This window comes from Dendropsophus ebraccatus, chromosome 1 (assembly GCF_027789765.1).
Source record: "Dendropsophus ebraccatus isolate aDenEbr1 chromosome 1, aDenEbr1.pat, whole genome shotgun sequence".
NCBI lineage: Eukaryota > Metazoa > Chordata > Amphibia > Anura > Hylidae > Dendropsophus > Dendropsophus ebraccatus.
In genome coordinates, this window is record NC_091454.1 from 36,039,893 (window position 1) to 36,057,134 (window position 17,242).

The 17,242-nt window shown below is 40.6% G+C and overlaps 1 protein-coding gene across 2 annotated transcripts in view; it reads right to left on the minus strand.

Annotated features, from left to right (window-relative positions):
* Positions 1–17,242, minus strand: part of MACROH2A1 (macroH2A.1 histone) — a 45,018-nt gene that overhangs the window by 10,513 nt on the left and 17,263 nt on the right. The window contains exons 6-8 of one of the 2 annotated variants that reach the window (XM_069969616.1): positions 12,953–13,043; positions 6,825–6,914; positions 2,932–3,106 (exon numbers count right to left, since the gene is read on the minus strand). In XM_069969616.1, the coding sequence (XP_069825717.1) occupies positions 2,932–3,106; positions 6,825–6,914; positions 12,953–13,043 (356 nt within the window). The remainder of the gene's footprint in view (positions 1–2,931; positions 3,107–6,824; positions 6,915–12,952; positions 13,044–17,242) is intronic. The other variant, XM_069969623.1, reaches the window with a different exon arrangement.

The following is a 17,242-nucleotide window of genomic DNA, read 5'->3' on the forward strand; positions in this document are numbered from 1 at the left end:
TGAATGCACCATGTGTATAGAGTAGCTATACCAATGCCTTGACTGCTAAGAATCACAGAGTAAGTAAAGTTTGTATGTTTTATGACTGTATATTTAATTGTACGTGTGGATGTCACCCATCCCAGTATATTTGATATTCTAGAATTCATTCCTTTCATTACTTACCTTGATGCTGTGCTGTAATATTTAAAGGGAGCTTGTCCCCATGAAAATGCAGTCCTATCCACCAGCATTGTGTTACAGAGCAGGAATGAGCAGAATCATATACAGTGTTTTCCCATAAGAAATCATTCAAATGCAAACAATTGGTTCCACACCCCAAAATAATGATTTATTATTCTGAATAACATGTAAAACAACTGAAACAAACATTCAGAAACAGCAGAATATGTGATATTATAAGTTACTGTACAGTAATGGAGAGGATCGGAAACACAAGGACTGACAGAGACTGCAGGGGGCATGAAGGAATGAGCAGGACAGATGTGGGCACAGTATAGCAGCACTCTCTGTCCGGGAAGAGAGGGGTTACAGCTATGAAGAGATTACCTCCACAGTCCTGTCCCCTGATGCAAGCCCCAGCCTGAAGTGGATCTGTTATGATTTGGAAGGTGAGGGAGACTTCCTGGGTCAGAGTACAGTGCTGTAGACCCCGCTATACAGACCATGTCCCTCCCCCACTTGCGCTCCCACACAGTACAGGGAGCTCTTAAACCAAAGCAATGCTCTTAAACCAAGTCACAATTTTGAAAAACTGTAAGCTCTTAAACCAAAACGCTCTTAAACCAAGTTACTCTTAAACCAAGGTACCACTGTACAGTTTTATGGGAAAAGATTTAGGCTCTTGCCACCAAGGTCCTCACTTAGTTGATATTTGATGGTTACATGTGTATCTCTGCATCTCTAATTTTGTCTCTTTACCCTTAGAACTACAAAGTGCAGTTGAATATGGTGATAAAAACAAAACTATTAAAATAGTTTTACTATAACTTGTATCCTTTTAGCTGATATAAAAAACTGATCATTCTGAGCTTAAAGCGACTCTGTATCTACAATCTGCCCACCCCAAAACACTTGTACCTTCAGATAGCACTTATACTCCAAGATCTGTCCTGGGGTTCATTCGTTAGGTGATGCAGTTATCGTCCTAAAAAACAACTTTTAAACTTGCAGCCCTGACTCAAACGGCGTGGCTTGGAGTATCTGTGCCCTAACTTTGCACCGTCCCTTTTTCCTGCCATTTTCATCATTAGTAATGCCCCAAGAACATTTTCTCCTGTCTTAACATTGCATAGGTGCCTTAACGATCCAGCCCATGTGCCGTGCTGACACAGGTGAGGAAAAAAAGAAAATCTACCTGAAGCATTCCTAATGATGAGGAGGGCGGGGAGGAGGGACAGAGAGATTGTGCCAGTTTAATGCATACACAATCTGGCTACGACCGTTGGACAAAGGGCTGCCAGTTTAAAAGCAGTTTTTTAGGACAATAACTGCATCACCTGCCGAACAGACCCCAGGACAGATCTTGGATTAAAAACAGCGATCCGAAGGTACAAGCGGTTTGGGGGGGGGGGGGGAGTCAGATTGTAAATACAGAGTTGCTTTAACAGAGATTAATTAGACTGTTTAGACTCTAATTGCTAGAACTAGCTTTGAGATATGCGTGCTAATTGCACTCTCTCTCATCTCTGTGAGACACATGACAGAGACAACCTCCTAATGGAAGTCTTTGACATCTTCTTGGTTATGTGCATGCTTCATATGCTGCTTGTTCTAGTGATCGGTGGGGGTCTGAGACCCTTACCAATCAAATCTAAAAAACAAGTGACAGGTACACTTTAGAGAGACATTGTCAGTAGGTTTATGCCACCCTATATAAGAGCCAGTTAACAATGAGCAAAATCGTCGTAATTCCACAGCGGAGTCAGTGTGAACTGGCCCACACTAGTGGCAGACAAGCTGAACAGAATGATGTATCACTTACATGGTCCTGTACAGCTAATTTGGAGATATCCTTCTGAAAAGCATGGACAATAAATTAAGTGAGTGTGCTCAGTAGTCCTGGATATTCATGAGCACCAGCAAACTCTGCCCACCAGCTGCTGACTGGCAGTTATCAAGCTGTGTATAGGCAGTTAACTGTCAATCAGCAGCTGGAGGGTGGGGTTGGGGAGAGAGGTGTGGGCTGAATCATATTCTCCTTCATATAAGGAAAACAACAGAACAGAATGATGTAAGTAATATATTGTCCTGTTCAGCATTTCTGTCACTTAGTTATGTTCCCCTCATTTAAGACACCATAAACCTAGTGACAGATTCCCTTTAGGAGTCCACGAGGGCCGGTATAAGCATAAAGAGATAGCTGTATGTTACTGATCAGTACTACCCACTGGACTCTTAAATGCAGAATAAGCACTAGAACTAGAAAAGACATACTAAATCTTTTCCTACAAAGCTATATATTGATTTGAATGGGCCCTCCTGCTATGTATCATAATGCCCATAGATCAAACTGCTTAATGTTTAATAAGACAATTTAGCACTAATATAGCCCAGAGCTGCATTCAGAATTCTATAACATATAACATATTACTGGAGACCATCAACACTTCACAGACAGGCTAACAGCTGTAAGGAGTTCTAGTTTGACCTCTGCTGTACTGCACTTGAAGAGATACTCTACTTTGAATGAAAAGGATCACTTTTAAAAAGGCAATCATCAGAATAGGTACAGACAGTAAGCGAGCAGGTGATGATGGGAGATTTCCGCTCTGAAGCCTGAAGAATTGTGAGTACAAATTATAAAGCCAGTGATAATTCAGTACTAGACAAGAAAATTTTATAACATTTTTATGTAGATTATATTTGTACACAGTAAAATGTGAATTTGCACATCATTGGTACCAGCTGTAACAGTAAGATATCACTCACCTTCCGCTGCCAATTGAAGGGAAAGCAATCGATTTGATTTTCTTCTCATCTGCCAAAGCCAAGCAGTTCTTCACAGTCTTTTCCAGAAGCTCTTCACACTTATCAGAGCCCCAGCTCGGGCTGTTACAGTGGATTACAAACTTTGCGGGCAATCCGTGACCAGAGCTAACTGCGGCTGAGCAGAAAAGAAACAACAGACCGAGAAAGACACTTTAAGTTACTATGTCTAGGTAGACAGATGCTAAAATCAAGCTATTCTCATTTTTTTCATTGGAGAGGCTCAACCAGGCACAAGTAATGTAGTATCACAGTATCACAGTAAAGAGGCGCTATTACACTGACAAGCACATCACTAATAGAGGTGCTTTATCATTGCTTGTGCTGACTGGTAGTATCTTCCTGGCAATCCTACATACTGGAGATTAGTGGTGTTTGCACACTGGGTGGTGGGCAATGCTGTTGGGCATCAACTCACACTAAAGGCCCTATTACACACACAGATTTATCTGACAGATTATTGAAGCCAAAGCCAGGAATGGATTTGAAAAGAGGAGAAGTCTCAGTCTTTCCTTTATGACCTGTTCTCCGTTTATAATCTGTTCCTGGTTTTGACTTCAATGATCAGTCAGATAAATCTCTGTGTAATAGAGCCTTAAAGCGACTCTGTACCCACAATCTGACCTCCCCAAACCGCTTGTACCTTCGGATAGCTGCTTTTACTCCAAGATCTGCTTGGGTACAGTTCGGCAGGTGATGCAGTTATTGTCCTAAAAAACAACTTTTAAACTTGCAGCCCTGTGTCATATTGGCGTGGCCTAGAGTACCCATATCCTAGGATTGCGACACCCCTCCGTCCCTCCTCCCCGCCCTCTTCATCATTAGTAGTGCCCCAGGCAAGATTTTTCCTATTCACCACCTGCCTGAACAGTGCACAGGTGCCTTAACTATCCAACACAAGTGCAGTGTTCACATAGATGATGAATAGAACAAATCCTGCCTGGGGCATTCCTTATGGTGAAGAGGGCGGTGAGGAAGGACAGAGGGGCGGTGCAATCCTAGGGCACAGACACTCTTGGCCATGCCAATTTGACACAGGGCTGCAAGTTTAAAAGTTGTTTTTTAGGACAATAGCTGCATCACCTGCCCAACGGACCCCAAGCAGATCTTGAATTAAAAGCAGCTGACGGTTTTGGGGGGTCAGATTGTAAGTACAGAGTCGCTTTAAGTCCCTCATTATCTGTAGATGGACCCTCAACAATCAGTAATCGAGGGCGCATTCTAGAGATCATCAGCTCAGCGTTAAGAGTCCTGTAGTAGACAACACTGGAACACTACTAAAATAGTGAAGTGGCACTCAGTCACAAGGCAGACCCATAAAAGATATATACAGGTAGCCCATTTACAGTGTCTTTTTTCATATCCTATACATGCTCAGTAAAGGTTTCATTGGAACCATACCATTATTGAGATATTTAGTGTTGAAGAGAACTATCTTAGTCTGTCTTTAGTCAGTTGTTATACATTATCCTAATAAAATATTACCTATGAACTCCAACTCGACTGCATTCCCAACAGCCTGTTACATCAGAAACAGTATTCTATGCTTCTGACCTACATTTACTAAAGCACCTCGAGCTTGAAGGACGCTTCAGATTTATGGATGTATGGCAGATGTTCTCTAGGTAATAAGTTGCCATCAAATCATCTGCTCTTGCGAGCGAACCAATATATTTTAGCCTGTAACACAAATTATCAGTAATGACTGCGTGCCTTTGATGCTCCCCGGTCTACACAAATCCATGTTTATCATGTATGCCCTGTTATTCTATAGAAGTCATTTATCCTGCGGTCTCCACACATGTGTGCTCACAGCCGTCTTTCAAAGATCGCAATTATGAAATTTCTTAGCAAACATGGTCATAAAATCTTATCGAAACGGTGATTTTCACAGTTACACTTCACCGATCCGTGTCATGATACATCTGCAGCTTTAAAGTTAAACAATTCAAGACACTGCTGTGCAATAATATTGCAATATGCGCACATAATTGAAAGCCAGTGTTCTTCAGATCAACATCTTTCAGGAGGTGACCAAAAAACCTGCTTTTATTTGGTATGAACACGCTCATTCCTTCGATGTTATTGCTTTTTCTTTTTCTGCCCGGACATAAAAGAGCCATCATCAAGGACCAAAATTAAAGTGATTGCAGGAAAACCCGGGTCACCTATAAATTTCATAGAGTAAGGGGAGTACCAGGAACAATTGTGCAGTTGGGCGTTGTTCCCTAACATATTGAAGAAGTTGAGCTCTGGACATTTCCAATTTGTTCTAATTTATGTTCCACTGTTTCATTTGGCATATGGAGAATGCTTCATAAATTCAGGAGAAATCTAATAAAACAACCTGACATTCCTGTAATCAGATGGGGAATTATATGCAAAATGGGGCCAATATGGCAACTTAAGCGTTTCACCTTAGCACTACAACTTTTCTTGCAGAATTAGAAGTTATCCATGGTGTGTGTCTGGGAAGTTTTCTTGTCCTTGAAAGTGCACACACTAGGGGGAATATTGCAGGGTAACAAAAAGCAGCCAGTGGTTTATATACTGTGTAAACCATTATCACAACTGTAAATGCAACTGAGCGGAAGAGTGAAATACAATGAAATAAAATTCATTGGTTACAGAGAAACAGGCTCCTATTTAACTTCTGCAGGCTCTTTGCTTATTATTTAACCATGTAAAAATGTGTGACCATAAACACACACACTTCAGCACTTCAGTGAATTAATATGGTAAGGTATTCCCCTATTACATGTGTGCAACTGCAAGAATCAGATCATTGGAGCCTTTCTAAAGCAAGCTTTTTTGCTTATATGGCCTGGGCAATGGTGTTGCTTTTACTTACAGTGCATACAGACACATACTGAACCATTACTGCATTACAAATAAATACTCAACTTTCTAAGCAATCAGAGCTTATAGACTTACAACATGTGAACATAGCCTAAGAGACTGGCTGGGTCACGGAACAGCCGGTCACAGAAAAGATCATCCCGGACGGTACTGCAGTACCAGCCGGATGATCTTCATCGCAGCTGAATTCGGATGCGGGCGTATCTGTGCGTGCCCACATCAGAATTCCCCACTGCACACAATGGAGCGTGCGGCCGGAGCCGCACACTCCATTGTGTGAACTGACAAGGTTTTCTGCGGCCACAGAAAACTGACAGGTCAATTTCTTGTGGCGCCGCTAGGGATCCCGGCCAGAGTGTATACTATGTGTATACACTCCGGCCAGGATTCCCTCAGCACAACGTAGGTTCCGTACTAATCACGGCCGTTGCAACAATGGCCATGACTACTACGGAACTTAGCCTTAAAAGAGAGGCCTGTTTTTTTGTTTTTTTTTTTAAAGGCAGGGGCATGGGGAAAGTAACAAACAGTATTGAACCACACCTCTCACAGTGCCTTTTAAGCCCCAGATCGCTGCTCCGGGACCCCCACCCAGATTTCTGATGCAGCACACGTCACGACCTGACTGATGGTAAAAAAGGAATGAAAATGCATCTGTCTTTTTTTACGTAAACAAAAACGTGGTCGACAACATTTTTGTGTAAGTTAAAAAAAAAAAATAATTGCGTTTTAATCCTTTCTATTGTTTTATAATGGATGTCAATGCTCACAAATGCATTCGTTTCTCCATCTGTTTTTTCATCCTTTTGAAAAAAAAAAAAAAAAAGTTGCAAAAACGTAACGTGAACCCAGCTTTTATGTGCTTAATAATGGGGGTTCTGGTAGTTCACTCCCCACCAAATTCACAATAATTATCTTTTTTAAGGATTGATAGTCAGTATAAACGTTCTAGCAAAAACACAACGTAAAGCTGTTACCTCCAGCTACATCTAAGGGCCCATTCTTTTTCTTCAGTTCAATGACACCTTCCAGGAACTCTTTCCCTCCTTTCTTCTCTAAGGCACTGCCTATAAAGAAACAATGTATCAGTTAAATGCAGATATAGTTACACTTTTCAATTTACGAACGTCACATTCATTGATTTTTGTCATAAAGCGTAAATTAATGTAGAGACAGAACAATCCAGACTGAGAATCACATGAAAATATCAACTATCAAGAAAATCCAGTTTAAAGTCTATATAGGAGAGCAAACCTTATTCTGGGCTATGGCTTAACAAAATAATTTTTTAGTTGATTTACGATAATCGCTAATTAATTACCGAGTTAAGTGTCGCGTTCTATGAACCTGCCTCCATTCTTGCTCCAACAACTTTGTTAAAAGGTTTAGCAGCAGCCTCTACTGACACCTGTCAAGTACAGTGGCTTATTTTTCAATGTTCTTTGCATCATGTGGAAGGAGCAGCAAGCTACACATTTAGCCAGTGTCGACTGTTATGAGAGTAGGGACCAACTCTTTTTTGGTGAAAATGACCAAGATGTAAAAATTACCCTTACCAACAAACTTACGTTAAAGCGGATCTGTCCGAATACTAGGCTGCCCCCAAACAATAGTACAGAGAGAGGTTTGTTCTTCTGTTTGTTTTCGTCCAAATGAGAAAATTAATATAACATTTGTCTAATTTGGGGACCTATGCCAAAAACAAAAGCACAGCCAGCTACCTGTACTAGTAACATATCAAAGTGAGAAACCCATTTTAGTCATTTGAAGAGTAAAAAATTTGGGAAATTTATATTTTTCTAAGAAAAATAGGAAAAACAATCTTAAGCAGTGACTGTTCATTATTACCAAAACACTTGGATTATTAAAGGGGTTATTTAGTTTGGTAAAATAAATGCTGAATCATCCCTCCTCCTAGAGAAATCCTTTCCCCAGTTCTAAGCCTGCTGCTTTTGCTGAAGACACAGACAACTGTATTGTGAGTTGCTCTCTCCATCTTCCCCTCCTCCTCCCTTCTTCCTGAGACAGCTCATGTAAACAGAGTCCCTGGTCGGCTGTTCCTATACTCTATGATGCTGGGAGGGTGATCTAAAGTCAGGTTAATTGTGAACTCACAGTTATTAATCCTCCCGGCCTCAAATAAAGCAGAAACAGCCTGCCAGGGACTCTATTTACATGAGCCGTCTCGGAAGGGAGGAGGGGGAGACAAAGTGAACAGCTCACGTACGGTTTTGTGTCTTTAGCAAAAGCAGCAGGCTTAAAACTGGAGGAAGGAGACAGAAAAGATATGGCATGTATGAAATGAATTGTTAGCCCCCAGGAGAAGGGATAATTCAGAATGTATTTTACCTTACCCCTTTAGTAATCTAAGAATTTAGGTAATAATTAGAGATGAGCGAATTTGCTAAAGTTCGGGTTCGTATGAACGTGAACTATTGGCTTCTGATTCCCGCTGTCTGCAGCCTCTGTGAACAGGGTGGATACACCCTTACGGACCGCCCGGAAAACTGGGATACAGACATTGGCACTGTCCAGTTGTCCTTACGCTGTATCCACCCTGTTTACAGAGGCTGCAGACAGCGGGAATCAGAAGCCGATAGTTCAGGTGCATACGAACCTGAACTTCGGCAAATTCGCTCATCTCTAGTAATAATGGTCACCAGTTAACATTTTTTTAAACCTACAGTAACTGTAATTTCCATTGACTTTTGACATGTCTGAAGACATGTCAAAAGTAACTGATTGCAGTGCATCTCACTCCTGAGACCTGCTAAAACCCCAGAGATACAGCCGATGGGAGGCTGGCAAAACATCCGCCTTGTTTGTCCCAGAGGCAGTAACGAAGAGAACAAGTTATATGTGACTAAGAGCTTAAAGAGACCCCACACACACCCAGCATGGTCAGAACTCCAACACCTCTGTTCACATTGTGCAGTTTGCATGCCACTGTGGCTAAAATACAGACTTTCCTATTTTTGGATGTCATCAGACAAGTCTAAGGTTACTGGTTGCCTCACTGATCAGACCCACTGCAATCCTGACATACAGTCAGGGAAAATGTGCATGGTAGCATGCATCTCTCCCCGGCTGTCACAAATCCAACTCTTTCCCTTCATTACAGTCTGTGAAGCAAAAAAGAGTCAGACCTTCGGCCAGCTGCCATGCACTCCCCTAGTCTGTAACGCAGGATCGCAGCGGGTCACAACTCTGAAGCCTGTAAACCAATGTTCTTTTCAATCAGTCTGTATTGTGGTGAGTTTTGACACTAAGGGCCCTATTACATCAACAAATTATCTGACAGATTTTTTAAGCCAAAGCCAGGAATGGACTATAAACAAGGGACAGGTCTTAAAGGAAAGACTGAGATTTCTCCTCTTTTCAAATTCAATCCTGACTTTGGATTAAAAATTATCCTTCAGATAATCTGTTGGTGTAATAGGGCCCTAACAGTCAGATTTATTAAAGCGAATGTACAATTAGGTACATTGTTTTTTGTTTTTTTTCCATGAGTAGACTGGCGCCAGCATGGGGATGCCGGTGCCGCAGTCCTTTTTTTAAACCGCGGCCTAGTTCCTGTGCATGCTGCCAGTTTATTCCCAAGAACGGGCCGCATAGCAATCGTGTTGGACAGCCTCTCCTCGTGTACTGTTTATAAGACTTTACAGTACATGGGAGAATAGGACCCTGTTCTATATAGCGCTGGATGGCAGTGCTTGATCAGAGCAGGTGATCAAGGACAGCCCAGCAATTCATAGAAACAGAAAAATATAAAAAGACCACTAGGTACATCTAGTCTGCCCTTTTAGCATTTTCCTTCTTATTATCTTAGGATAGATATATGTTTATCCCAGGCAGGTTTAAATTGTGTTATTGTAGATCTACCAACCACTTCTGCTGAAAGCTTGTTACAGGCATCTACTACTCTTTTAATAAAGTAATATTTTGTCATGTTGCTTCTGATCTTTCCCCTAACTAACCCTAGTTCTTGAGTTCATTTTTTTTCTAAGATTCCTAACACTAATAGTGCCAACAGAGGGGAATATATTTCCCTTTAAAGAGACTCTGTACCCACAATCTGCCCCCCCCCCCACCCAAAACCGCTTGTACCTTCAGATAGCTGCTTTTAATCCAAGATCCGTCCTGGGGTCCGTTCGGTAGGTGATACAGTCATTGTCCTAAAAAACAACTTTTAAACTGGCAGCCCTGTGTCAAACGGCCGTGGCCTAGAATATCTGTGCCCTAACTTTGCACCACCCCTCCGTCCCTCCTCCCCACCCTCTCCATCATTAGGAATGCTCCAGGCATATTGTCTCCTATTCATCACCTGTGTCAGTACAGCACATGGGCTGAATCGTTAAGGCACCTGTGCAATGTTCAGAGAGGAGAAAATGTTCTAGGGGGTGAAAAGGGTGATGAAGAGGGTGGGGAGGAGGGACAGAGGGGTGGTGCAAAGTTAGGGCACAGATTTTCTAGACCACGGCCGTTTGACACAGGGCTGCAAGTCTAAAAGTTGTTTTTTAGGAGAAAAACTGAATAACCTGGCGAACGGACCTCAGGACAGATCTTTGAATAAAAGCAGCTATCTTAAGGTACAAACGGTTTGGGGGGGACAGATTGTGGGTACAGTGTCGCTTTAACGCTGCCAGGCAATGGAAGTGAAAAAGTAAATAGTTATACATTTACTTTGATAAAGTTATATTACAAACTCATATAACTTTATTAAAGCAATGTATCAGCAAAATATAAATAATTTCTCCGGAGTACCCCTTTACCATATTGTAGCCTGTTTATAAAAATTGCTGTGAGCTCAGATATAAGGAAGAACACAGTGCAGGCATCTATAGTCAATGTACAGTGACCTAGCTGAAGGATTAGACCACACAGGGTTTATTTCTGTAACTAGAGAGATTTAAAGGTCTGCATTGAAGCGGTAGAGATGAAAAGTGGCAGGATATGATTAATCAATATTATTAGCAAAGTTGTTTCTTTTTGCATTTTAGTTATATTGGAACAATAACATAATGGTTGCGAGAGTGCACATAGCCTTCGAAAATCTATTAATTCATCCAGCTCAGGTTACGGCAAGTGTAAAATGAGCAGGAGCAGACCCCAATGTGCTGGGTGAGAGGGGCCATTTAGGAATGTTTAGATAAAGAATGAATGGACGTGGTGCTCCTTGGTATTTTATTAGCAGATGATGTGCTGACGTATTTGCCGTATATAACAGCTGCAAGGATTTGCATCACAGTTGAATATACATTCTTCCCTCCTGAGAATTGCCATATTATCACACCATTCAAGAAACAGCTCTCAGAGGTCACGGCGACATTGAAAGGTAGTGGAAGAAAGCGTTCTGAGTATGTATTGGGTAAGGTGGACATCTGTTCTGTTTGAGTTCTCAGCATTTGTATTCTTAACGCTATATGGGGACTCGTTTTTAATTAAAACCGCCGTTACAGCTTTTACATTAAAAATGCAGAAAAATATACACAAAAGTAAGAACCAACAGGGTTTTTACAATCATTAGGCACAAAAAAAATAAAGTTATTACCACTAAGGGATGTAGCCAAATTTAGTTGTTGTTTTTACTTCTAAGAGCCATAACACTTAACTTTATCATAATAAGGGCTTGTTTTTTGCTGAATTGGTCATGTTTTTAATTTAACCTTTCCCCATATAATACATTAAAAAAAAAATCACAACTTTTCCTTTAAAAAGGAAGGGTGGAGATACCTGTGTAAGAACTTATTTTTGTGGGGTGAGCTGTAGTTTTTATTAGGGTAAAAGTTTTTGGTTGCTTTTTATTCCATGTTTTTTGGGATGCAGGGTGGACATTGGAAGTGACTTGGCGGTTAAAGGGAATGTGTCACCTAGATTTTGTATTACTAAAACTTGTTCTTTTCTTCTAATCTGTTTCTATTTTCTGACTGTCATTTTTTTTATTTCAATTTTTGTACATTGTTATGGGGACGACCATCTTACCTGAGCTGTTTTCAACAGCATTTAGTGACATGCGTTACAGCCTGGCTCATGGACATAGACGACAACAGACAAGAGTCTGTTCCCTTGGGATGAATGTTAAAACATTACTGAGCATACTCTGTGACTTTTGAAGAGGTCATTCCACAGGGAGCTGCTATTGTCTCCTCTATGTACTGGTGTCACATGACACTGTAATGCTATACAGATCACTTTACTGCAGCCTCCTCTTATCACCACAGACACAACAGGAAGTCTCAGCTTAGTTTAAGTACCAGTGGTGAGAATGAAAACTGCAAGATTTTAGGATTATGTACAGTATAATCTAGTTTCAAGCTTCCTTGTGTAAGTGCTGTTTGACACAAGTTTTTTCGCACTACATTACAGTATTCCTTGTACTGTTTCTTTGGCCATTTTCCTATAGATTTCAATTATTTAAAAACAAAACAGCAGTTAGAGTTTTAAGAAATATTTTTTAAACAACCACATGGACAAGCTAGGTTAAAACAGAACTGTAAAATCTGTAGCTCTCCTGTTTCCACAACCCTTATTGGCACCGGGTCCCCCATCTCTTGGCACAATAAGGGGGGGGGGGGGGGGTCCAGTTTATACAGGATTATCTTGACAGCTTTGTTTCCCTGATGGCCTCGGTGTTGGTGCAGGTATAAGAAAGCCTGCAGGGGAACCGTAGTAAACATTATTTTTAGGGATGCAATGAAAGAAAAGTAGTGGCGGGCCAAATCATTCTCACTTTCTCATTTTAGAGATGGTGGACCCTGATACCAGTACAAGATGTGATGTAGGAGACACAGATACACTGCAATTAAAAAGCAAAGAGTTTATCATTGAGAGAAATAAAACCATGACTTATATGTATATACAAGGGAGGAGCCATTCTGTGATCAGAATCAATATTCCTGAGAATGCTAGGAGGCCTGCCATAGGCTTGTCATGGCTCCCAGGAGTATTGATAAGGCTACATGCATTTGTTAATATTGTCTCGCCATGATTAGGTAAAGGTCTAAATACAATACTTATTTGGTTAGCTGGAGAAGTTAGTAAGATTTTGCTCCTAAGTAACCATGCATACATATATGAAACTCTGCATCACTAAACTTTTCATTACCTACTTCACCACCGGTGTAGAGGTCAGAGCCTGTCGGATGAACGACAGCATCACTTTCCAGGGTGGCAATGTCAGCCTTTACAACTTGCAACTATAATAGGCAAACACATGTACGTCAACCACGAGGGGTAAGGAACACAAAGGACATATAGTATGATTTTACCTCTTGCCTGGTCGTCCTTCCTTAAAAGTTTAGGAAAAAAGAAACAGCTGTCCAGATAGGCAGAAGCAGATCTAAGGTCATGGCAGCCATTCATGTCTCTCATTATTGTCCACATTAAAGAGAATCTGTCAGCTACAATTCAGGTTCTAAACTGCTGACCCTGTTAGATAGCTGTTAGGTCAAGGAAACACATGGTTCCTTTCATATATCCAGTTGTGCATTCATACTGTTGAAAAATGCTTTTATTCTTTAGTGCAAAGAGAAGCTTTCCCTATCTCCTGAAACGCTGCTAGCGGGAATGCCTTCTCACTCCCCCTCCCACCCATACCTGTCTTGGCCTGACTGACAGTCAGCATGGTCTGGAAGCAAAGTCAGGTACGGGAGGGGGAGCAAGGAGGTATTTCAGCTTGCAGCAGATCAGGAGCTTGGGAAATACTTTACACTGAAGACTTAAAGCATTTTTTCTACATTCTGGAAGCACAGACAGATATATGAAAGGTACCACGTGTCTCCTTGTACTATTGGCTATCTAACAGTGTCAGCAGTTTGGAATGTCAATTGCAGTTGACAGATTCCCTTACACATGTACACAGCAGTGTGGTTGATTTATCTACAGATATCTGCAGATATCCATTACTATATTGGTCCTGAAGAAAAGCAAGCTGGTTGTAGGAAAGATATTACTGTATAATCACATATATTTTACCTCATATCTACTTCCAGAAATTCTTGTGCCTGTTAAAGAGGGTCAGTCACTGATCGATGTGCTGCTCAATGGTACACAATTTTTCTGAACAGTTATTTTAATTTTTGCCAGTTTTATTATTTCAGAATACAAAATTACAGTATTTTTCTGCATATATGACTACTTTTAACCCCACCCACCCCCCCAAAAAAAAAATATATATATATATTCTCAAAAGTCAGGGAAGTCTTATAGGCCAGGTGTCATCTTACCATATGAAGGACAGAGCAAGCTGCAGGCGTCTGGGGTATTAAAAAAAAAAGAAAAAGAAAAAAGGAGATACGGTAGAAGGGCACTGTGCCCAGAAAAACTTACCGCTTTCACCCGTCTGGTGCGCCCCTGTATCCTACCGGTATTACCGTACATCTTACTTCTCTGCCTCTCAGATCTCGCTGCTGTCTAATGTTTTATAATAATTTTTATTTCATGTGCGTTTGAAGAGGGGTAGTCTTATACGGCAAGTATGGACCAAACTCTATATTTTAACTGGAAAAGTTGGGGGTCGTCTTATACGCTGGAAAATACGGTACTTATTACTTAAAATAAGTATTTTTTTCTGGGCAATGGAGCTATACAGTTCTTTAAAAGAGGACATGTGGCTTCTTCTAAAAACTTTATCCCCGCCATTCAGCCATTGCTCCATACAAATTATAGTTCTCACTGATCCTAAGCTATTGGTGCTGTAGTTTTGGACATACGATATTCTAATGAGGGCCTACACTGTCAACTTGGCATCTACACTGCTTAGGTTTAATCGTGGAGAGCACCATATACACGTCCCACTGACAGCTGTAAACTGCAATGATATTCAGAGACTTTCAAAGTGGTGGCTGCCCATATGACAGACTAGTCCCTCATTAGCATATCCAATGGCAAAACTAATGGCACAGACATTGAGTAAATAGGAAGGGTACTTGAAAAATGTACTTAAAGCCCCAGAATTTGCAGAGAAGCATGTGGATGATTTTTTTAAGATCTAGTCAAGTCTCTTTACAGCCTTCTGGAACTTTCTATCTTAGAATTCCACATTTTAACCATCCACTGTTTTTCCTCCTGGAAATGTATGACTAAATTGACAAATAGGTGTTACCATTCTTTTTGTCAACAGGGTGTGTCTTAAAACTTTCTGAAGCTGTCAGTCCAGACTGCATAGTGTCACATACTATTCACACTACTTTTTAATAGTTAGTGACACTATGCACTCTGACACTATGCAGTCTGGGCTGACAGCTTCAGAAAATCTTAAAACACACCCTATTGACAAAAAGAATAATAACACCCTGTTGACAATTTACACACGTTACCAATTGTAAAAAAAGAATAATAGATAATTAACAGAGAATAGATACCCCAGAATTGTTATTTCATAGCGAGTCAAGGAAAGCATAGAAACAAAAGAAGGTTATCGACAGAAAAAGACCACTGGGTCCATCTCGTCTGCCCTTTTAGTATTTCCATTCTTAAAACTATGAATCCTCTAAAACCTATGCTCTGTGATTCAGGGTTATGCTGGCAGGTAGATTGAGGCATTTCCCTAGTGTCATGAACTGGGGAAAGCAGAGAGAAGATCAAGACTGCCAAATCCTGAGGAAGGTGACTTTTATCTGAAACATCTCTACTAAGTTAAAGCTTTGGCTGCCCAGGTGCCTGACATCCTATTTTTCTTTTTTATTATGTTCCAAACAGAATGAACCATAGGTGCTTGGCACCTTTATTCCTGAGGGCCTGTGCTATATCAACATCAGACCTGACAGAAAATAATGACTTTGTGAGCTATCGAACAAGCATCCAGTACTATCTGTGAGTGACCCTCTTCAATCTGAGTAATGTAATTACTACAACCAGCTCCATTAACTTACATAAAAACCAAGAGAGAAGTGGAAGTAAATTATCAGCATCCGCAAAAAATATTTCTCAATTTTACTCATGACATGCCAAAAAACTGATCAAAATTGGCAACTTTAAAACATTTTAAAAATTAGCAGGATGTTCAGCTCTTGCAATTTATTTGTACAATAATGGTACAAGCAGCCAATAGCATAAATAATTACTGTTCCAACTGTTGTGTCATCTTATAAAAGGGGTAGTTCAGCAAAAAAAAAAAAAAATTAATTCTTTTAAAATCAACTGGTGCCAGAAAGTGTAAGAAATTTGACATTTACTTTGATTAAAAAACTCAAGCCTTCCAGTACTTCCGGACAGTTCCTGACATGGACAGGGGTGTCAGCAAGAATATGCTACTTCCAGCAGCACATACAGCAGCTGATAAGTACTGGAAGACTGGATTTTTTTTTTATTAGAAGTAAATTACTGACTGAAAAAATTGCACTATATAAGAAATTCATATCATAGAGTGATAATGTTATTTGAAAAAAAAAAAATTATAAATTCTTTTATCGGAATGCGCCTAGTAGATATCATCCCAGCCTAACAAATGGAAGCAATGAGCAGACACATGTAATAATAATTAATTAGTGTGACACGCACAATCCTATAGTGTCAATTGTGGCAGCATCACATCCGCTTGTATATTAGACTTGTATTTCCTATAGATAGAGGTTAAATTGAGAAATGATCTTCTGCAAAACAGAGTGCAAATAAATACCATAAGCGAAAAGAAAAAACAAGGCAGCTAATAGTGCGAGATAATTGTAGAACAAAATGTCACCATTTAGTATTGTATTCAGATGCTATATTTGGCTACTGCATTATGGGTAATTCCCATAATAATGACCTTTGAAATTGTTCCCTTTAGAAGCTTGATTAAATCTAGAGTGAATGATGCTGCACTACTGACATCTCAGTGCCATTACAAGGCTATTATGGGGGATTATTTCTACGTAACTGTGCTCAGGGCACAATTAAACAGAAACTATCCCACACTTACCTTCCTCGCTCTACTGCCACTGTCACGGAATCTGGCTTTGCTGCAAATCACCTCCTTGCGTCGGTTATGGCATGAGGATCTGCCCGCTAAGGCAATCACTGGTGGGTATAGGATTTTTTTCTATTTAACTTAGCCTTGAGCATACTCCTTTCTGGTAGACTGTATTCTGTGTGTATACTATTTACACAGGTCATTATAATACAGGCACATTGGTTCGCATTTATCAAAGCTTTTGGAAAAGTTGGGCAGTTGCGTATAGTAAGGATCCTATTACACTACGGCCTGATCATTTTTAAATACGAGCGCCAATCTGCTAGATCAGAGCTCATTTACTGGACTGATTACACGGCCCGATAATTGGGCAGTAAGGGCTGCATGGACATCGTTAGTGAACACCTGTTACCTCTCCCCACTCTCGGTCTTCTCTGGATCCCAGCGGCAGCAGCGTCTGAGCGTCCTGTCAGCTGAGAGGCAGCTCAGCTAATCACAGGCAGG